The sequence below is a fragment of the Hibiscus syriacus genome, unplaced genomic scaffold (assembly GCF_006381635.1).
Source record: "Hibiscus syriacus cultivar Baekdansim isolate YM2019G1 unplaced genomic scaffold, ASM638163v2 tig00001728_pilon, whole genome shotgun sequence".
Classification (NCBI taxonomy): Eukaryota; Viridiplantae; Streptophyta; class Magnoliopsida; order Malvales; family Malvaceae; genus Hibiscus; species Hibiscus syriacus.
In genome coordinates, this window is record NW_024061884.1 from 331,439 (window position 1) to 355,060 (window position 23,622).

Below are 23,622 nucleotides of genomic sequence, written 5' to 3' on the forward strand. Positions count from 1 at the left end.
AACCGTGATATTAATTAAAAAATATTTTATGTATTTAAATAAAGAATATAATATATTTTAGGTACCTATTTACTTTATATACTATTTTTATAAAAACAATATACTTTAAAAAATATATTTAAGTGTTTAGATAAAAATATATATATTTTATCTACTTATTTGTGATATAAATCCAAATATTAATATAAACTTAAATTTTTAATAAATTTATAATCTCCTCGTAGATTCCTTACCATACAACCTCTCGATGGAGAGGAGATATAATCATGAATCAATCTCGACTATGTGAATAGATGTGGAAACACACGTGCACACACATTCCTGACCAATCAGATTTATTCTTCGAACAAATCAGACGGCAGAAGAAAAGAAGTACTGCACTGATATTTTACAAAAACGCAGCACACCAAAGCTAAGTGGAGTAATAGGTGAAAATGCAGGTACATGGTTAAGTATCGTGCACCCCTCATTGCCCCTCCTAACACGGTCTACATCACCCCTCTTTCCGGGCCAGTATTTAAACCATCGAGCTTGAGAGGGAGGATAAAAAATTATAATTTAAATAAGGAAATCGCCAACAAAGAGAAAAAGGAGAGGGAACGCAATGAAGCAGAGCTCACCTGAGGCAGTCTCCTCATCGTCTTCCTCTATGCCCAGCTTACCCGACCAATCACAGCCCGCCGCTTCATCATCTGTAACCGAAAACCACCACCTCAACAATAATAGCAATAGAAATAACAAAACCTTGGCGTCGATATCGGCGGCGGATGATTTAGCTGGGGTAGGCTCGAGGGACGAAAGCGCGGCGGCGCAGGAAACGGTGACCGTCGATCGACGAGGTGAATACTCGGCGGTATGTAGATGGACGGTTCATAATTTCCCGAGAGTCAAAGCTAGGGCACTTTGGAGCAAGTACTTTGAGGTAGGTGGTTACGATTGCCGTTTATTGGTTTATCCGAAAGGGGACTCTCAGGCTTTGCCTGGCTACATATCGATATATCTCCAAATCATGGACCCGAGGGGCACGTCGTCGTCAAAATGGGATTGCTTCGCTAGCTACCGGTTAGCCATCGTCAATCTAGCTGACGATTCCAAGACCATTCATCGTGATTCGTGGCATCGTTTCTCGAGCAAGAAGAAATCTCACGGTTGGTGCGATTTCACACCTTCTTCTACTGTCTTCGATTCCAAATTAGGTTATCTACTGAGCAACGATGCCGTTTTAATCACTGCCGATATCATAATCTTGAATGAATCCGTTAATTTTACCCGTGATAACAACGATGCTCAATCTTCATTGTCTTCCATGGTTTCGAATTCCGCTGTTGCCAGTCCCGTTTTTGATGTTTTGAGTGGCAAATTCACTTGGAAAGTGCATAATTTTAGTTTGTTTAAGGAAATGATTAAGACGCAGAAGATAATGAGCCCAGTTTTCCCTGCTGGGGAGTGTAATTTGAGGATTAGTGTGTATCAAAGCTCAGTTAATGGGCAGGAATATTTGTCTCTGTGTTTGGAGAGCAAGGATACAGATAAAACGGTCATTTCTGATCGGAGTTGTTGGTGTTTGTTTAGAATGTCAGTCCTGAATCAGAAACCAGGGTCGAACCATATGCACAGAGATTCATATGGGAGATTTGCAGCCGATAATAAGAGCGGGGATAATACTAGTTTGGGTTGGAATGACTACATGAAGATGACGGATTTTGTTGGGCTAGAGGCAGGGTTTTTGGTGGATGATACTGCTGTATTTAGCACCTCGTTTCACGTGACCAAGGAGTATAGTAGTTTCTCCAAGAATGGAGGGTTGGTTGCAGGTAGGACTGGTAATGGAGCAAGGAAATCTGATGGACATATGGGAAAATTCACTTGGAGGATTGAGAATTTTACAAGGTTAAAGGATCTTCTGAAGAAGAGGAAGATAACAGGTCTTTGCATCAAGAGCAGGAGATTTCAGATTGGAAACCGGGATTGTCGTCTCATTGTTTATCCTCGAGGTATGCAAGAGTCATTGTAACCATTTAATGAAATGGATTTTGTTGTCACTTTTCTATGTACAAACTGACCAATACGTCTAGTTAAAGAAAGTGATGTATTTGTTGACATTTTTTCTTTTTCTTGGTTAAAATAAAATATTAAAGTAGATAGCGACAAAGATGGTTACATGCTTGTTGTTGTCGCCCCCTACAAATTTTTTTTAATATAATGTTAATTGGTTAGCTTAAGCTTCCATATTTTGTGTCTAGATTCATATATGATTGACTTGAAAATGGTTTTTGCTTTACTGGCACTTTTAGGGAAGCGGTGACAGATTTTTTAGCACTCACTACCGGTAGTGAAGCTATTTGTCACTTTATATACATGTTTAATGTGGTCCGTGGATTCAAAATAAATTAAAAGGGAATTTATGGAGGAAGAGCTGTATTTTACCTTTGTAATCTGGTTTGTCACAAGTCTTATGATCCTTGCATCCGTGACAAGGTGACATGGGATGATTGTTGCTAAATTGTGTTTGGAACATGTACTGATTGAAGTTTCCCATGGGCTTGATTCTATCAGGGCAGTCCCAGCCACCGTGCCACCTTTCTGTGTTTCTTGAGGTAACAGATTCGCGAAATACTTCAAGTGACTGGAGCTGTTTTGTGAGTCATCGACTGTCTGTTGTGAACCAAAAGATGGAGGAGAAGTCGGTTACAAAAGAATCTCAGAACCGCTACTCTAAAGCTGCAAAGGACTGGGGTTGGCGTGAATTTGTGACGCTTACCAGCTTATTTGATCAAGATTTTGGGTTTCTTGTTCAGGATACTGTTGTATTTTCTGCGGAGGTCCTTATTCTGAAAGAGACATCAATAATGCAGGATTTCACTGGTCAAGATACTGAGTCAGCAAATACTGCTCTTCAGATAGAAACGGTTGGAAAGAGAAGTGCATTCACATGGAAGGTGGAGAACTTCTTATCTTTCAAGGAAATAATGGAAACCCGCAAAATGTTTAGCAAATTTTTTGAAGCCGGTGGATGTGAGCTTCGAATTGGTGGGTGATTGTCTCCAATCGGTTCTCCACTGAACATTTTGTTCTAGTTGTTTCTCTTGATTAACTGGCTGTTTGTGATGCAGGTGTGTATGAGTCCTTTGACACCATTTGTATATATCTGGAGAGTGATCAATCTGTTGGTAGTGATCCTGATAAAAACTTTTGGGTTAGATACAAAATGGCTGTAGTGAATCAAAAAAATCCAGCCAAGACTGTCTGGAAGGAATCTTCTATTTGTACAAAGACATGGAATAATTCTGTTTTGCAGTTCATGAAGGTATCAGATATGTTAGAAGCAGATGCAGGGTTTCTTGTACGTGACACCGTTGTTTTTGTTTGTGAAATATTGGATTGCTGCCCTTGGTTTGAGTTCTCAGATCTTGAGGTTAGTATCTTTTGGATATCTTCTATTTTATGCATTGTTTTTTCTTCTGGATAGGCAAGTTTTGTTTATATTCAGTTTTCAGATTTGGAGCTTGTCTATTTGGGCTTTCTGTTTACATAACTTATGGGACAGAAAAGATTTCCTTTTTCTACCTGCTACTGGGATTTGGAACCTTTTGTCTTTACCTGAAGGATGTGTAAACTTGATCCTTCCCCACTTATTTGGCTTGGTTCTTCTGAACCACCCTTTGCTGTGCTATTTTCTTGTTTGTTCTCATGCTGACTACTTTCACGGTATTAGGAAGGAACTAATGAAGGATATAATAAATTTACTCATAATATCTTTTTCTTTATGTTTCGAATGAATTAGCTCAGCATTTTGATATTTGCTCTTCTCCACATTTGACAGGTTTTGGCTTCTGAGGATGATCTGGATGCTTTAACAACTGATCCTGATGAACCTATTGATTCTGAAGACAGTGAAGGTATAAGTGGGGATGAAGATGATATCTTTAGAAACCTTCTTTCCCAAGCTGGATTTCACATTACATATGGAGACAATCCATCACAGCCACAGGTCACTTTACGAGAGAAACTTCTGATGGATGCTGGGGCAATTACTGGTTTTCTGACTGGACTTCGTGTTTACCTCGATGACCCTGCTAAAGTAAAGCGTTTGCTGCTTCCAACAAAGCTCTCTGGTAATGGCGATGGAAAGAAGGCTTCCAAGAATGATGGATCTTCACCAAGTTTGATGAATTTGCTTATGGGAGTCAAAGTTTTGCAGCAGGCAATTATTGATCTACTCTTGGATATAATGGTTGAATGTTGCCACCCTTCTGAAAGAGTTGCACGTGGTGATTCTTCAGAATGTAACACTAAACCTTCTTCTGATGGTAGTGAAACTGCTAGCTCACTGGTTTGTGATAGGGAAAATGGAGGTGCAGAATCTACTCATTTTCCTTTGTATGAACGATTGGATTCTTTTGTGGATGATGGTATCACTGCCTCTGCTGTACAAAGCTCTGACGTTAATGGGATTAATATCTCTGGAAAACCCATTCTCAGACGGCCTATTACTCCACCGGAAACCTCTGCTGGGGTTTCTTCTGAGAATTCCTCCCTTCACGCAAAGGTATGTTTTGTGAATGATGTTGAACTCGAATAGTCATCATGTAATTTTTTTGTTCAATGATTATTAATCAACTCCTGAACAACTTGAATTTCCAGACCAAGTGGCCCGAGCAATCTGAGGAGCTTTTAGGGTTGATTGTTAACTCTTTGAGATCTCTAGATGGAGCTGCTCCACAAGGCTGTCCAGAGCCAAGGCGGAGGCCCCATTCTGCACAGAAGATCTCTCTTGTTTTGGATAAAGCTCCTAAGCATCTGCAACCGGACTTAGCTGCATTGGTGCCTAAATTGGTAGAGCATTCAGAGCATCCACTGGTTGCTTATGCGCTTCTTGAACGACTTCAAAAGCCAGATGCAGAGCCTGCATTGCGAATACCTGTAAGAGAGTTTTTGTAATGGACTTAATTTCTTTTATGTTATGGTATTTGTGGGCTGTTCCATTAGGATGTGCTTTAAGAGAAATCAGTTTCTGAACATTTGGGTGAGATTTCAAACGGACTATTGTTTTGAAATATGTTTTTTTCATTATAAAGTTCATTTCTTTATCTTCGATCTGCTAATAATGATTCTTCTATTTCAGGTATTTGGAGCACTCAGTCAACTGGATTGTGGCAGCGAAGTCTGGGAACGCATCTTATTTCAATCTTTTGAGCTATTAACAGGTCCAAATGATGAGCTTCTGGCTGCAACCATAGATTTCATCTTTAAAGCTGCATCACAATGCCAACATCTTCCTGAAGCAGTATGTTTATCTTTATCATTTCATTGTTGTATTCTACAAATTACCATAATTTCTGAAGTATATATAACTATTTTGGTTCTCTTCTGCAGGTTAGATCTGTTCGTGTTAGGCTAAAAGAATTGGGACAGGAGGTGTCTCCTTGTGTTCTTGATTTTTTAAGTAAACTTGTAAATAGTTGGGGAGATGTTGCTGAGACCATATTAAGAGATATAGATTGTGATGAGGATTTCAATGGAAATCTCCCGGCAATGGGTTGTGGGTTCTTGTTTGGTGAAAATCGACCCACTTGTGAAAGATTGCATGTGGTGGATGAGCAGGCTTTTTGCTCTGGTCATCATTTTTCTGACATTTATATTCTGATTGAGATGCTATCCATACCTTGCCTTGCTGTTGAAGCTTCTCAAACATTTGAGAGAGCTGTGGCTCGAGGTGCCATTTCGGTTCAGTGTGTAGCCATGATCTTGGAAATGCGTCTAGCTCAGAGATCGAATGTCAATGCCAGATATGTTGCTGAAAGCTTTAAGCAGGGGGATGCTGTAGTCGAGGGAGAAGCCAGTGAGCAGCTTAGGGTTCAACGGGATGAGTTCTCTTCACTTCTGAGTCTTGCTGAGACATTAGCACTCTGTAGAGATCTTCGTGTCAGGGACTTTGTGAAAATGCTTTATACAATATTATTCAAGTGGTATGCTGACGAGTGCTCCCGAGTGAGGATGCTGAAAAGACTTGTTGATTGTGCTACCAGCACTACAGAAAGTAGTTGTAAAGTGAACATAGATTTTGATGTTTTGGTTCTTTTGGTTTCTGAAGAGTCAGAAATTGTTAGACCTGTTCTAAGCATGATGCGAGAAGTTTCTGAACTTGCAAATGTTGATCGAACAGCCCTTTGGCACCAGTTATGTGCTAGTGAGGATGCAAATATCCGCATGCGTGAAGAGAGCGAGACTGAAATTTCAAACATGGTTAGGGAAAAAGCTACTATATCCCTAAAATTAAGCGAATCTGAGTCCACGAATAATCGTCTGAAGGTATGCCGCTTTAACTAATGGTACGTTCTGCGATTGCTCTCCCATCTCTATTCTTTTCAGGGAGTTCTTAAAGTTACCATGTCTTATAAATTGACAGTCTGAAATGAGGGCTGAGATGGATCGATTTGCTCGGGAAAAGAAGGAACTTTCTGAACAAATACAGGAGGTTGAGAGCCAACTTGAGTGGCTTCGCTCTGAGAGGGATGATGAAATTAAAAAACTCAGAGCTGAGAAGAAAGCACTTCAGGATCGTCTTCACGATGCAGACATACAGGTCTCCCAGTTGAAGTCTCAGAAACGTGAAGAATTGAAGGTACTTGGGATGATAAATATGTGTTGCATCTTTGCTTTTGCTTTGTGATTCATTTGACTGCTATCTTTACTGCTTTATCTGACAAGAAGGTATGTATGTGATAGAGGGTGGTAAAGGAGAAGAAAACTCTTGCCGAAAGATTGAAGAGTGCTGAAGCTGCACGGAAAAGATTTGGTGAAGAATCAAAACGGTATGCCACAGAGAACGTGACCCGAGAAGAAATTTGTCAATCTCTTGAGAATGAAATTCGTAGATTGACACGAACAGTTGGCCAAACTGAAGGTGAAAAGCAGGAAAAGGAAGAGCAGATTGCCAGGTGTGAAGCATATATTGATGGCATGGAATCAAAGTTGCAGGCCTGCCAGGTTTTTCCCCTCACCATCACCATATTTTATGTTGAATTTCTAGGAGATTTCAGCTGTTTATTGGATAAGACAATGAGCAGAGATTCGGGTTCTAATTTGAATAAAAAAAAATGCTGTGTGGTCCCTCCCATTTATGCGTTTTCTTCTGCAGCAATATATGCACACACTTGAGGCCTCGCTCCAAGAAGAAATGTCACGACACGCTCCTCTCTATGGTGCTGGTTTGGAAGCTTTGTCGATGAAGGAATTGGAAACATTGTCGAGGATTCACGAGGAAGGGCTGAGGCAAATCCATGCTCTCCAGCAACGGAAAGGCAGTCCGGCTGGTACTCCTCTTGCAAGTTCCCATACTATCCCACACAATCATGGGTTATACACTACAGCACCACCACCAATGGCTGTCGGACATCCACCACCTTCCCTCCTCCATAACAGTGTAGGAATCCACGGAAATGGAAATGGGCATGTGAACGGGACTGTCGGACCTTGGTTCAATCATGGTTGAGTTTCTAGGGCCACCTTTTTACATTGTGCCGGTGCATTTAGTAGCTTTACCTACAACCCCCCCCCCCCCAAACACCAAATAGAGGTTATGAACATCACCGTTTGAGGAGATATCCCTTTTTTGAATTATATTTTTTTGGCAATTTTTTTAACTGGTAGAACTGTTGGAGCCCATTATGGGACTAACAGTTGGAAATATGCTTTTTTCACCCTCTTTGCTTCAAATTTTATAAAGGTTGATTAGGCTTTTATCCAAAGTTTTGTTAATCATGATTCTCACTTTTGAGCCCGCATTTATCTAAATTTTATCTAAAATTTGACGAAAAAAGTTTTAAGGACAACTTAACCAAAAGTAGTAGTTTGTGTTTTAAGAGCTTCTTTTATACAATCCGATTCAGAAGGATAAATATAATTTAAAATTTTTCAAAACTCGTATATATATTTAAAAGATCACAGTCCACTCGATATTATTTGGTAATTAATTCAAATTATAGCAAGAAAGATATAATATAATACCACCATCCGTACAAAGTCAATACGAAGTGAATGCGTGAAGATATGCAACTCACAAATCCTTTATTTGTATTCCGTAGGAACAATGTTGGACCTTGAAATAAAAAATGGATTTGATTTTCTTTGCTATATGGTGAAGGAGACAAGGAAGTGATGTATGTATGACTATCAATATTAAGTTGTAGCCTTTATAGTCTAGCCGGGAGTAGCAGTGATCAGGTAGTCCTTGATAACCCCAAGTTTAGCAGTGATCGGCTAGTCCTCGATAACCCCAAGTTTCCGCAGCGATGACCTTATATCCTTGGTGCTGCATTCTTCAGCTAGGAGGATGTTGGGACTGTCAGATGGAAGGACATGTTCTAGAGGGTAGATTCTGCTGGAGTGAAGCTTAAGAGCAGTGTTGCCGATTCCTTTCAACAAGACTGTTTTATGGACTCCTCCAAGCAGGGCTTCGTAATCCGTGTCTCCGCATTCTCCAGCAAAGATGACCGAGTTTGATAACTCCATGCCCCAACGAATGTACAGGTACCTAAAGGAGAGCTAGTCGTATTATATGCCAATACCTGATGATTTATCTGAAACGTGATCGATGAAATATCCTGACCGAGAAGAAACGAACAACATTGAAGAAACATGAAGAACATCAGCAGGAATACCTTAAAGCTTGAGCTCGAGAAGCTAAAATGGGGATTACATTTAATGTGGAGCCGTTTTGACAGTAGATAACATTGCATCTAAGGGCCTGAATTCTTATCAACTTTTGAAGCTCCTTAATCGGGGGAACCTGTGAATGGAAACAAGCATTTGGGGAGAATTGCGGGGTTAATTAAAACAGCAAAAGAACTGAAGAATAGAGAGAACGAGGCTGATCCAGTCGTTGTTGTGCGGAAACATGAGAATTGAAAATAGATTACCAATTCAGGCTCCTTCACATTGAATGCATAGCAATGGACAGTAGATCGAGATTCATCTTCGGAAACAATCTCTCCGTTTTTATCATTGACAGAAGTAGCCCATCGAACCAAAGTTTTCCTTAAACCTTCTCCACCCCAACGATATTCAATGTGCGATTGATAATCTGTGTCCACCATGAAGGGAAGTCCGGTATTGTCCTCCGAACTAGTCAAAGGGTAGTACAATTCGCCACCACTGTTACATATAAAAGCATCGAAATCCAGTGGGCTTATGCTTCCTGAGATAAGAAGAGAGTGTACCTCAGATATGGACAAGGATGTCGATAATATGAACCCAACAAGACTCTCTTTTCCTGCCACATCCATAACTGCCTTCATTATTCTAGGAATATCGGAGGTTGAATCACAATCAACGGCTATCACATAAATGTATTTCCTCATCCTCATCGCTAGACACTTATTGCCACTGACAATTTGCTCTGCCTTCTCCACTAAACTTGCCTTTTCGGCACCCCCGATAGTACCCTTCGACGACTTTAAATATGCATTCTCCATGTTGCTTTTTCTATCAATGGAATCCAAGTAACTATCAAGAGTTCCAGTTCCTTCACTCTTTTCACCATCCAGTGATAACTTCAAGTTTAAAGATAAATCATGTATGTCTCTCAAAGAATCACCAGGTGAGTTCGGTTCTGGATTTTCGAATCCCAGATCACTTCTCTGCCACTGTGGTTGCCTTGGCTTGCACATGGCTATCCGGGACAAATATGTTTTACAATGCTCTGGCCAAGAGAATTGATGAATATTTTTCAATCCATTCTGTCGGCATCTCGCCCACAATTGCTTATCTGAAACAAGTTTTAGAAGAGCATCAGCAATAGACTGCTGATCATGGGGATCAACTAGTACACCATTGTCGAGAACCTGCAATGAATTTATTCAGTACCGATAAGTATTGTATATAACACTAAACTTGCTCCATATCTATATAAAGGCGGGAAAATCTCTCTAAGCTGCAAAATAGCAATGATGAACGAACCTTGTGAATGTCAACAGGACCCCCATTTTTCGTGGCGACAACAGGCAAGCCATATGCTGCTGCCTGTTCACAGAAATTACGTTGAAGCTTCTAAAATGTCAAAAATCTGAAACAGAAAAAACTACAGGAATGGCAGACAAGTTAAGCACCTCGATTAAAGTAAGCCCAAATGGCTCAATAAAAGCTGGATTAATAAAAACACCCTGAGAAAGAAAGAAAAAACAAAATATACATTAGAGAAATTTTACGCAAAAGCTTTCACTAGCTGAAGATCCCTCCTCAATACTTTCTGCACCAACACTAAAGAAGAGAAGTCAACAAGCAAGAGCAAAGTAAGGATCACTTACTGACTTAATCAAAACCTAAAAATATTACGAGTAGAATAATATGACACAGTCCATTCGATCACCGAGAAGTCAAATAGTGCATCTAATTAAAAACAAAACCCACTCTTTCTATTAAAAAATAAAGAATACTATAATTTCTTAAATTGAGAACTAGTTCACCAAGTGTACCTTAGTTTTTGCTGCTAGACCGTAAATGTCAGGAACTTCGTACTGCTTGTGGTGCTTAGGGTATGCTACTTGGCCATACAAATCATATTTGTCAATCAGTTTAAGAATCGAGAGAAGCACAGTTGCATTGGTGCCAGACATTTCATCAATATTTTCACGGTTTCCCATTATTAATGTCTGCACCAGCCAGAGAAGTGAGATAATTGGGATACAACTAATCTATAAGAAAATTAGACTGCAACCATCATCAGTTCAAATTCAGGACCAGGTACATACCAGATTAGCGAGCTCCCTTAAAGGTCGGCACTCTCCAAAAGCTTTGACTAAAGTTGTAATATTCTTCTTAGGGTCTGGCCGAGCAAGGGCAAGAATCATCGGTTTACGAGGGTTTGTAAAGAAACGCATTACCTGCATACATTATTATTATTGTTGTTGTTATTATTATTATCAGGTACTGCTCCGAGAACGATATGTTAGTAAAATATTATTAGAGTATAACGAGCAGAGAAAGGTCAGTGAAGTGCAGCAAACCCGCTATTATCAAGGAGAAGTTAAATAAATGAATATATTTATAACCTCAGACCAAATAGGAGGGTCAGGAGTAGGATTTTCTTCATTTCTTTCCATATCTCCATCCATGTCCTCATCATGAGGAACAATGTGATGAAACTCCATCCCAGGAGGAATTACCTAGATATGATTTTAGCAGCATAAGATACACGGAAATAAAGCATAGAAGAGAGAAGAATGAAAGTAACAGTAAAATATTTCATGTGTAAAGCGGTATTATTAGCAATAATAACCAATCAAAAATGATTTCTTGATACGTACAACCATACGGGGCATAAACCTCCCATGACATTTAACACCTCTTCTGATCCTTGCTCTAAGTTTGCGCTCCAATACTGGATCAAAGCCATCATAAAGGCGCCACTGTTCTTCTATCTCCTGTCTGGTGCTAGTTATAACAATTTCAGATGCATCAAGAGATAACTCCTCAGCCTCTATCCTCCGCATGATTTTGTAAGTCGTATTTATTTCTTCTCTCGACTGTCGACCTTGTTTCAAGATCTGTTCTAGCTTATCCCTACCAAGTGAGTGGCCGGTAAAAATCATTGGCACGTTTAGAGCTCCAGATAGAAGGGCCGCAGAATCTCCCGCATCTGCATAATGTCCATGAATAGCAACAGGCCAGACTGGCTGCCCACCGCCAATTTGCTCACCCAGAACTTTGGACATCTGTCGAATGTGACTAAGTGCGTAATCAACAAACTCAGGAATATGAGGCCAAAGAAGTTCTTTGGGTATATATTTATCTTTTGGACCAAAGGGTATACGAATAATATAAGCACCGCTGCTCTCACCAAGCTCCTGTATCGAGTTCTCTGTAGTTCTTGGAGAAAGCATCTCTGTTGGTTCAGCATAACTCCAATCCACATCTGGATCTGATACTTGTCTTGTCAGCAAGTCAACCCGATATACTCCTGGCATAGTGCCCAAGGCCCTAGCAAGTTCTACTACATACTTAACCTGTGTACAATACAACCTCAAATTTTCCCAATGTGCTCTAGCCTCTAGAATGATTGGCCATACTTTGAATCAGATGAGAACATAACACGCTCAACTTAAAAATGGGTGAAATTACCTGACCACCTGTATCAGAATCACGACCAAGCTCCATGTTTTCACCCCTTATCAAACCATGAAGACTGCAGAGAGACCACCGGTTAGAAAGAACTATATTACATCATCAATGTCTAAGAAACAATGAGCTATTATCTAGAAGTACGATCTAAATTGTATCACTACTCACTATAACAGATAAAGAACACATCTAAAATATGAATCAGTGAACAACGTCAGCTAATACAGAAGTGCAGTGCAGGTCATGCCTTATCAACACAATATAGAGCTTCCTTTCTTTGAGCTGATTGGCCAAGTTCTCCATCAAATTAACAGAAACAATTCTATGCATTCTTCCTTGGACACTATCACCATGAGATGAAACATCACCAGGAAACTCTCCTTTCTCTCCTTCTGAAAGGTCTTCAGACATGTCAGCAGTTGCCTCTTTGCGGCCCCTTTCACATTCAAGGCGACGCTTAGCATTGCGTTGAGCTTCCTCCCCCTCAAGCTATTAAGTTAAAGTAACCAAATATAAAAGAGAAGAAAAAAAAAACTAACATATCTGAAGTGAAAAAATTGAAAGTAACAAATTAACATTCGAATGAACATAGTGGTACACTATAAAAAGTTCATTACAAATCAAATCATCAAGGTAAAGCAGCTAAAATTTATAATCAATACAACAATTCCCGTGTTCTAAAATAACACGTTGGCATGAGTTAATCAATGTACGTAGTTCATATAATAAAATTTAATTCATAGCGCAGTTTAAGGAAGAGAAATGGCAATACATGCTGGCCACGAAAGCAATTTGGTATTTAACTTAAAAATCACCGAGCCAAATGAAAAACAAATATATTAACTGCTTCATCCTCATAGACAATCAACTATGAACTATTGTATTGCTATTGTTAAGGTCATCAACGTTAACCAAAAAAATGTTGAAAATTTCACAAACAATAAATAAAAAGTTGAAAAACGAACTTTCACTTCTATCTTACAAACCACTTAACACCAAATCGAGCAGAGTAAAAGTAGGTGTTTTTCTCTTGATTTCTAGATGCAAAAGCTTGGAACTGTTGATCTATCTATTTGAATTATGTTAGATGCGAGGTTCGAACTAAAATAGCACCAAAAGACAAAAACCTGCTTCTTCTTTCGAGCCAAATTCCAAATCCTCCAGCACATATTCTCCAGTCTCGTGTTCCTCTCCTTAGGACCCCTCGTCGCAGCCGCCTAGCCGGAATAGCCAATAATATTTAAAATCAAACAGTTAAAAGAGTCCATAATTCAAAATAAACTCAAAAAACAGAGAGATGGGAAGGATAAAAGAGTAGTATTGTGTTTATAAAGGAAAGAAAGCGCAAGAACAACCTAGGAGGAAGTGAAATGAAAATCATACTCGAATCCAAGAACGGTGGAGATCGGACTCATCGTAACCAGTGATGACCTCTTCCACGAAGTAGCGAGTTGGACTGAAATGACCTCTCTCCCTTAGCAAAAACGACGATTTGGCTTCGTCGATTCCCGGACCAACGTCCAGGATCGCTTCCAGGTAACTGCTTATCCAATCGTTTCCCGCCATCTTGTTTTTTGCTTCTGCGTGCTATGAAAAAGGATGAGAAAAGAGTGAAATCTATTAAACCTGTTGAGACGGTTATGATTTTATTTTTTTGTTACTTTCGAGTGAAGCCTTTTGAATTTATATACAGCGATGAAGAGGACGGGTGTGCCCATCTATTGGTTAAGGTAGACCAACACGTGTCACCTACTGATGATATAGCATTTAATCTGGTCTAGTTATGGTTTTAGTCCCTATATTATTGCTGAATTTGGTTTTAATCCCTTTGACATATATTGATCTCTTTGGCCAACAAAGGACCTTAACTTCTACTCCGTTATAGTTAAGGGATTATTTGGTTAATAAATTTTTGTAATCCCTCATTTTCATCTCTTATATCATTCAGAATCTAAACGTTTTTGTTTTAGATTTGAGGTGTTTAAAAATATTTATTAGTTTGTACATGTTTAAAGAAATAACCACATAATATTCAAGCTAATTTTCATATTGATGAAATGATTTGATTAGGAAAATATTTTAAATTAAGAATTGAATTGAAATTTTAAGATTAATTTAAAAATTAATTCGCACTTTAAAAATCTTTAGTGTAATTAACCCATTCAAATATGAGCATGGTAGGAATAATAAACTCAATCTAACCTGAAATGTCTAAAATTCGAGATTTTTTTCTTTAAGGAATAGATTGAAGGTACCAAAATCCCACGGCAAAGAAATCAACATATACCTAACATTATTAAAAATGTGTAATGCTAAAAGACAATAAAAGAAACATGGGATATGCATGTCTTTATCATTATCTTGATTTTAGTTTACAAACTTCAGTGGACCGACCTATCACTTCTTGTCCAAAATTCACATGCAAATGAAATATATAGCATCTATACTTCAAGATTAGTAATTATATTATTATTACATGCTAATTAATTACTAATTTAACTATTTTTTTTAAAAAATGATAATAAATATTAAGTTCAAGGTTGTTTGACGTCTTTAAGATATAAAAAATATATCTATTATGATCAACTTTAATATATAATATTGGACACCTTCGAGTGTTAGGTATTTATTCGAGATAAAAGTGAAAGATGCGGAGCAAGCACTAGAGAAGTGAGGCCAAGTGTACGTTATGAATTATTGAAAGCGAATGTAGTGCCCTAAATAGATAGGTTCGAAATTTGAGATCAAATTAGCCAATGATTTAATATAATTTTATAATTCATATTCTTTTCGTAGCTATTACGCTATAAATAGGATTGTGGCTTCATTTATGGGCATCATTCCCCACTGGTGTTTGATACTGGTAAAATTGGTCTAATAGGTCATGCGAGTAAAAACAAATTAGGCCATTGAATTAAATAATTAGACGTAATGATATGTATAAGTTTATTTGATTATTAGTTAATTGTAATATATTAAATTTTTAAAATTTAATATTATAAATGAAAAAATTGAATTGAGAGAGTTAATGTTAGTTTCGAGGTAGGGTTATTGGGCATGCATAATGAACAGGATTTGATTTGATGCCTTTGCCAATGAAGGGAAGGCTTCTTTTTTCAACTCTATTATGTATTAGACATTGGACCATTTAACCGAAAACCAGATTTAAAAGTCGTGTCCTATGGACGTGGGGATGGGGATTTTTTTCGTTTGCATAGACTTGACATTAAAATGTGTGATATTAGTCAGTGATTTATGATGGTCCCTTCAGTGAAAAATAATAAGAATTTATTGACCGTAAATAAAATAATATCCATAGATTCGGTTTTTAGAGGGAGGTTATTCGTAGTTGTAGATGCTAATTCTAGCATTTTTACTATTCAAATTATTTTTTGTTGATAATAAATATGAGTATGTATTGTCTTTGTGAATTATGAAATGAGATAATAAAGATTCAAATATTCACTATACAAGTTAAATAAATAATTTGAATTTAAGCACGAATCAACTTACCTCAGTAATTAAAAGAATCATTAATGTTTTTAAAAATCACAAGTTCGAGCCTCAGTGGTTGCAACTGGGTAATTGAGTTTTCATTGTCAAATGTTTGAGAGCATTTAAATTAAATACTACTTTGTAATCACCTTAGTTTAATAAAAAAAATGAATTCAAATAAGATTTTTAAATTTATTACAATTAATGAAAATATAAATTTTAAAACAAATTTATGGATTTGAGTTTGAATTTTTAAAATTATATATATCTATTTTTGTTATCATTTCCAATATTTTGATTGTCATTTTCAATTTTGAAATGAAAACCTAAAAAGAATAAAAAAAAATTAATTGGATTTAAGTTAAAAAAATGAAAACCTAAAAAGAATAAAAAACAAACATTAATGGGATTTAAGTTAAAAAAAGAAATATTTCATTATAAATCAATTTCGTGTAACTACAAAGAATGTTTTTGTTGTTGTAACAAATGTTGTAGAAATTACATATTAATTTGTTTTTGTTGTTGTAACAAATGTTGTAGAAATTACATATTAATTTTATTTTATGGATATTGAATAAATGACATACAACACACCGTTTCTGAGTAACAACGTATTTGAGAAAGATGATGATACAAACCAGGCCTGTCCATTGGAAGTGCAATGACCCAAAATTTAGGGGCTTACGTTTTAAAAAATATCATGGTTTTGATTTTAAGAGCATTCGAATGATGATATTTTTTAAATAAAATATCACAATTATAGAGTTGATTTGTTACATGGTCTTAGTTTCATATGTTTGTTTTTTTTTTAAAATTTTATAAGATACAATCGTAATATGATAAATTTTGATATTTTACAATTTCGTCTCATTATAAAATATTTTTAAGAGCCTCATTTAAAAAATTAACATATGATCTCTACATCTTTTGGGGCGAACCTTGTACAAACCATGTACTAAGACAATACTCTGTAAATTACAAAAGTTCTCTCAGATGGCATTCAGACTGCATCTCGTTGCTTGAAGTATATGTCGACTGCATGGGTCGAGACCGAAAAGGGATATGTAGACGATGTCGATACCATGAGATGGATATGGAAGATGAACAAAGCTTAATGAAATGATTTCAGAAATTGATTTCTCCTCTGGCCTGATGTTCATTATTCTTAAGTCTCCTCCTCCTCAGATTGGTTCCCCTATAACAAGACTCCATTTGGTTATAACTGGAGCAAGAATTAAGGACACATACTTATGGACACTATTATTTCCACAAGAAAAGCAAAACAGAAAGCTAGTACTTACCAATGTTGATTGAGGAATATCACGGAATCCGCATGAGCCTTTTCGGCGTCCTCATTCGATGCCAGTTTAAGAAGACATGGGTTCACGGAATAACCATAAATGGCTTCACGGAATGCAGAATATTCTGGTTGTGGGTCCTGAAACCTAATGGTGAAATATAAATACATGGATTAGCATAAGCACTTTAGTACGAGGTATTGAGAATAGTGTTACCAGCGGGTGTAGTTGCCAGCTGGAGTAGTTAATTGCTAACCGTTTCTGTTAAGGGTTAGTTTTTCGGTTAAGCCAGTTTTCTATTGAGTTAAACTTATAGTGTCAACCCGTAAAGAAAAGCTATTGGCTATATAAAAAGACCTTTCTGGTCAAGGGCTGAGATTATCTAACAGCCTACACTTCCTTTTCTTTTCACCTTATTTTCCCTTGGTTAAGCTGTTCAGTATAGAGTTTTCAACATGGTATCAGATGTCTAACGATTCGTTTGCCAGTGGACTTCATGGTGGTTTTCTCCGGTTTTCATTGTTCTGCTCGTTATGCCTGATTCGTTTGTTGCTGTTGAGGTTACATCTGAAGAGAGTAGTGTCGTTTTGGTCAACAATCGAATGATGGAGAAGCCGTTTATGAATAAATATGTCAATGTTTGGCTTGATGACAACAATTTTCTCCTTTGGAAGCAGCAAGTACTTCTTATGATTCAAGGACATGAGTTGGAGCATTTGTTGGATAAGTCTTTTCCGATTCCGCCTCAGACTATGGTAGATGATTCCAGTGAGTTAATGGTGAATCCGACTTACCGTATTAACAAAAAGCATGATAGTTCTTTAGTGTCTTGGCTTCTTTCAACAATTAGTTCTTCGATTCTACCTCAACTTGTTGGAGCACATACCTCTACTCGGATCTGGAACACAGTCCTCAGCATGTATTCAAAGCTCTCCACTAAAAAGATTATGAGCTTGCATGGAAGGCTTCAGTCTCTTAAAAAAGAAGATTTGTCGGTTCATGAGTTTTCTACACAAATCAAGGAGATTTGTGACTTGCTTGCGACGAGTGGGAGTCCGGTTTTAGAGATTGATCAGATTGTTAGACTGCTTAATGGACTTCCTGTTGATTTTGAACCTTTTGTTGCTGCCATAACTGTAAGTCGTGAGCCATGCACATTTGATACTGTCACTTCTGTTCTTATTGATGCTGAATCACAGATTGGTGATCTCATGAAGACGTCGGTTAATATCAATCTAACCAGGCATGATCTTCATAATGAAGGAAATATTGGTGGCAGTCGTGATCAGTATTATGCTAGCAATAGGTCAAGTGGCAATCGAGAGAAAAATCAGAATAAATATAAGTATAAGGGCATACCTCGATATCAGTGTTAATTATGTGGAAAGATTGGCCATCTGGAGGATAGGTGTTGGCATCATTTTGATGAGAACTACAAGGGGATAACATCTAGGCAATCTAGGAATAACAACGAAGTGCAGGCTAATGTGTGTAAATATGATTCTAATTCCAATGAATCTTGCTATAATCCATTTGTGAGTATATCTGCAGGTGGTGAAGTTGTTAATGAAGATGCCACTGCTGATACGGTGCAAACCAATTCGCTCATTGTTAAAGGTGTACTTTCTGTTGCTGATAGATGGTATCCTGACTCAGGAGCTATGCATCATGTGACGTATGAGAAAGTTGGAGCATCCTCTAGTGGGTCATATTCTGGTAAAGGTAAGGTTTATCTTGGTGATGGTTCTACCTTACCAATCTCACATGTAGGTGATGTGCCCTTGACTGCTAAAACATGTGATTTAAAGCTTAAAAATGTATTGTCTGTACCAAAGATTACTAGGAATTTATTATTTGTTTCTAAGTTTACACAAGACAACAATGTCTATCTAGAATTTCACTCAGATAAGTGTTTTGTGAATGATGAAGGAATTGGTATGATTCAATTGGAAGGTAAACTGGAGGATGATCTATATTGCTTTGATAGAACTGTTTGATCTAATGTCATGCTCCATCATGTTATTGTTTCCTCTACTGAGATAAAGAATACTAAGTTCAATAATGACTACTGGCTATGGCATAGACGCTTGGGGCAGCAAAAACTTTGTCTACGTTATCTCATATAAAGAATATTATTGATAATAATAATGAGATATGTATTGCATGTTAACTAGAAAAAAATCATAGACTTCCGTTTGTGCAATCTGCTACTGTTTACACTCAGTTGTTTGAGCTTGTTGAGACTGATGTGTGGAGACCAGCACTGATTAAATCTGGTGGCTGGCAATACAATGTTTCATTTGTAGACATGTATAGCAGGAACGTTTGGGTGTATTTGTTGCGTAATAAATCCTATATTACTCAAGCGTTTAATTTGTTTCATGTTCTTGTTAAGAATCAGTTTAAAACCAATATTGTAGCCTTGCATACTGATGGTGGAGGTGAGTATCGAGGATTAGAACAATGTCTTGCAGCTGCAAGAATAAAACACAGAGTTACATGTCCACACACGTCGCAGCAGAATGGTGTAGTTGAGCGTAAACATCGTCATATAATTGATACAACTTTAACTCTTCTTGCACAATCGCCAGTTCCTTTAAATATTGGTCATATGTTGTTCTTACTGCTGTTTACTTAATCAATAGATTACCTGTAGACTTGCTTGAGGGAATCTCACCGTTTGAAAAACTTTATGTTAAGGGCCCTAATTATCAGTTTTGCGGGTTTTTGGGTGTCAGTGCTTTTCATGCCTTCGACCTTTCAATCATCATAAGTTTGACTTCAGGTCCAAACCATGTGTTTTTCTTGGTTACTCACCACAACATCAAGGGTACCAATGTCTTGATAGTACAAGTTGTATCTATATATCTCGACATGTTACATTCAATGAGAATGTGTTTCCTTTTTCATCTTCTGTGCACATAAGTGTTGATAAGGGTATCAAACAAACTGAGTGGGTTGTTCCTTTTCCTAGTGCCGAGTTCAATTCAAATGCTCACAAAGACGTGGTTATGGTGTTATAACACTAGTACTGTTGCCATGGCTGCAAATCCTGTTTTACATGCTAAAGTTAAGTATGTGAACTTAGATGTACACTTTGTTCGTGAAAAAGTGATGGATAAACAGTTGACTGTCAACTATGTTCCAACACACTATCATATTGCAGATGTGTTAACCAAGCCATTGATTACAACTCGGTTTCAGGAATTTCGATAGAAGCTTAATGTGGTATCCATGCAAAGTATTCAGCTGCAGAAGGTCTAGTTTGTTTTTGCTTGGAGGAGTTGAAAAGCGGGGTGAATATTGAGAATAGAATGTTGCTAGCTGGTGTAGTTGCCAACTTATTTTCCCTTATTTTCACCTTATTTTCCCTTGGTTAAGCTGTGCAGTATAGAGTTTTCAACACGGGATTACAACTTGATACTTTCAAATGATGTTTTCATAAAATAAAAACATTCGTAGATTTATGTTTGTTCACCTTCCAGCAAGACCTTCCTGATTTCCTCCATCTCCGACTGTTAAGTACACTTGAGCTGATTTGTCAGGCACATGATAGCGATTGCCACTTGATAAATTATAGTGAATATTTGAGATGTGATACTGCAAATCGATAACATCAGTTTTTATAGATAATCTATAGTTTCACCCCAAAGAAAATGTTCTATGCAGATGCACAATTGAAAAGACACAAGCCAAAACAACTGTTGGGACCTTAGCAGAACAATATGTTCAGATGTCTTGCAGGAACTTGGTTCCTAAGCTTTTCAGGAATTCTGTTCTCTAGCTTTTATTCCTTCCAACCATGGAACATTAAGCAGTGTCTTTGGGGTGTCAAATTAGATATTAGGAAGAGAAATGAGGTAATTTCCTCTGTTTCTAGAGACAAGAAGTAGTTCTCAGCAGGGTTGATTGAATACTGAACCTTTAGGATGAAATTGTTGAGCTAAAAAACAGGAGAATAATTACACATGGTCGAAGTTGATTCTTCAGTAACTATAGACCACAACAGATGGTTAATTTTACGAACTTCATGGGTTTGCTTATGATGAATATTCTGACCGTCTTGTCTTTTATTTTTCCGTTTTCCTTCTTCAACCAAGAGCATATGATCAGAGGAAGGTTTTCCGAGAGGAACTGGGGCTGCCCCTTGTTTATGAGATGCATTATTACTTGTATTAGAAACTTGTAAAATAATGATGCTAACAGTTTCATGGTCCAACTCTAATCCTTCTCGTTGTACAAAAGCAACATAAAAAGGTAAGAATGTACATACCGATCTTTCATAGGCATGAACGGGACCAGTAAAGATGAAATCCACTCTATGACGAACAAACCAGCGCTCAAAGATAGCTCACATGCTTTCACCCTCCATAAAGTGAGCTTGGTTGCTACTGTAAATAAGGACATGCATGAGAATAATAAGCTAGGGTGTCTTTATCTCGTAGCCAGAGCCATTGAGGGGTATATTTTACTGGTCCAAGAAAAACAGGAAAAATTTAGATTTACTCAAGATGCTTTAAGATTATAGCAAATATCAACAAAACAATGAATAAACAACGTTGGCGGTCATCTTCATAACTATATTCTTATTAATTCCAAATTACGTAACATCAATATTTCAGAAGTTAGGGATGTCTTATCATGTGCGGAATAGTTGGATAGGATAATAATATGAGTTGAGGTTTGTCAGATTACATAGCAAAGAGACTTATTGCTTCTCGATGCCAAATGAGGTGTACTAAATCTATGTAGGTATGTCTTATGGAATAGAAGAAATAGAACCAGGTTTAAGAAAAGAATGAGAGAATTGAGAGAAGAAATCAGTCATTTATTCATTGTATAAGGAAAATTGTTGATTACACAACAGTTTTATTTAGTTACAGCTGGTACAGAGAATCTAAGAATGCTAGTTGGCATTCAATGCTAACAAACTGCATAACAGACTGATCTATACATTTGTTTGCTGTTGCAGGTACTGGGACACTCGGATTGGGCTTCTCTACTTTGCTTTGGTCATCTTCGGCCTGCTTCAACGCCCCATGTAACCACAATCCCATTTCTCCTCGTGCTTCAATTCCATCTTTCATTCCAATTCCCAAATCACATTCCATAATTCCTAACCCTCGTTCCTCCTCCATACCCAATTACTGTCCATTCGAATCCTTCTCCTTTCCTCGATCTTCCCTTTCTTCTCTAACTACAACAATACCCACCCCACGAGATGAGCCTTGTCCTTAAGGATCAAATGTAGGAAACTGACCTCGTAACACCGAATAGTCTTCCCAATTATCATTTGCTTCATCCAGATTTTTCCATCGAACCAAAAGCTGAGTGATTGGTTTTCCATTTCTGTTTACGATTCGTCTTCCAATAACTTTTAAGGGTTTGATTCGGAACTGACCATCATCTTCTATTGCAGGAGGATCTGTTGCAGCACGTGAGGAGTCTCCGATGAATTTCTTCAAGAGACTGACATGAAATACTGGGTGGAGTCTCGATGAGGCTGGTAAGTCCAATCTATAAGTGACTTCCCCTATCTTTTCCAGTACCTTGTAGGGGCCAAAGTATTTAGCCGCCAATTTCAAAAATTTTCGCAGGGCAATTGAAGACTTCCTATATGGCTGCAATTTGAGGTAAACCAAATCTCCAACAGTAAAAACTCTTTCTGATATGCTTTTATCTGCTTGCTGCTTCATTCTGTTGCTAGCTAATTCCAACTGATATTTAACCAATTGCCTCATATGTTCTCTGCTATGCATGATTTCACTGACTGACTATAGAGTAGTATCTATAGGCCAAACCATAATAGGTGGTTTGTACCCATATAAAGCCTGAAATGGAGTCAATTTTAAAGCAGTATGGTTAGTGGTGTTGTACCACCACTCTGCCTGCGGTAACCATTTAGCCCACTGTCTAGGTTGATATAAACAAATACCCCTTAAATACTGCTCCAAGCATTGATTTACCCTCTCTGTTTGTCCATCCGTCTCAGGATGATAAGCAGTGTTGAAAAGGGTCTTAGTACCCAATTGCTTCATCAATTCCTTCCAAAACAAACTAGTAAAGGTCTTGTCTCTATCAGAGATAGCCATTTGAGGTTGACCATGTAATTTATAGACATTGTCTAAGTAGAGCTTAGCTACCTCTACTGCAGAATAAGGATGTGATAGGGGCAGAAAATGATTGTATTTTGTAAACTTATCCACAATGACCAAAATACAGTTTTTCTTAAAGGAAATAGGCAACCCTTCAATGAAATCCATAGTTATAATCTACCAAGCTTGATTAAAAACAGGCAGGGGTTGTAGCAAACCGGGTTTTGCTACATGTTCAACCTTAGTTTGCTGGCAAACTTCACAACATCTCACATAAGTAGCAACCATAGATTTTAGGTTTGGCCAATAAAAGTTTGACCTGATTCTGTAATATGTAGCCTGTGTCCTAGAATGTCCCCCCTGAGCAGAATCATGTAGTGTTTGAATAATCTTTACCCTAAGGCTTCCAGTAGCCCCAATATAAACTCTCCTATCATATCAAAGAACAACCTTAGAATATTTCCATTTACTGTCAGCAGAAGGATTAATAGTCAGAATAGAAATCAATTATGAGCTAAAGAATCACCTTGATAGCTTTCTTCAATTTTTTGAACCCAAGTAGGCACCAAAACTGTCACCCCCATTGCCAAATACTGAGATTGATCCTCTCATCT

The 23,622-nt window shown here is 37.6% G+C and overlaps 2 protein-coding genes and 1 pseudogene across 3 annotated transcripts; 1 reads left to right on the top strand and 2 right to left on the bottom strand.

Moving 5' to 3' along the window:
* The first annotated feature begins 534 nt into the window (after positions 1 to 534).
* Positions 535 to 7,672, top strand: LOC120132729. Its single transcript, XM_039149427.1, has 10 exons — positions 535 to 1,994; positions 2,557 to 3,030; positions 3,114 to 3,415; positions 3,824 to 4,549; positions 4,645 to 4,923; positions 5,126 to 5,287; positions 5,377 to 6,312; positions 6,410 to 6,625; positions 6,730 to 6,990; positions 7,142 to 7,672. The coding sequence occupies exons 1-10, from the start codon at positions 605 to 607 to the stop codon at positions 7,493 to 7,495; spliced, it is 5,100 nt and encodes a 1,699-aa protein (XP_039005358.1). The 5' UTR covers positions 535 to 604; the 3' UTR covers positions 7,496 to 7,672.
* A 433-nt stretch (positions 7,673 to 8,105) lies between these two features.
* LOC120132739 (probable sucrose-phosphate synthase 1) lies at positions 8,106 to 13,761 on the bottom strand. 2 transcript variants are annotated; one of them, XM_039149433.1, is made up of 13 exons: positions 13,504 to 13,761; positions 13,248 to 13,337; positions 12,368 to 12,609; positions 12,121 to 12,184; positions 11,307 to 12,005; positions 11,052 to 11,165; positions 10,752 to 10,883; positions 10,476 to 10,652; positions 10,110 to 10,163; positions 9,961 to 10,023; positions 8,922 to 9,845; positions 8,664 to 8,791; positions 8,106 to 8,536 (listed from the first exon to the last, which is right to left on the bottom strand). In XM_039149433.1, exons 1-13 carry the CDS (start codon positions 13,684 to 13,686, stop codon positions 8,263 to 8,265), a joined length of 3,144 nt encoding a protein of 1,047 aa, XP_039005364.1. In that variant the 5' UTR covers positions 13,687 to 13,761; the 3' UTR covers positions 8,106 to 8,262. The 2 variants fall into 2 exon arrangements, with proteins under 2 accessions (XP_039005364.1, XP_039005372.1); XM_039149441.1 differs by having other exon boundaries at positions 8,284 to 8,606; positions 8,702 to 8,791.
* Positions 13,762 to 16,630: 2,869 nt separating this feature from the next.
* LOC120132338 lies at positions 16,631 to 22,051 on the bottom strand (annotated as a pseudogene).
* Between the last annotated feature and the right edge of the window lie 1,571 nt (positions 22,052 to 23,622).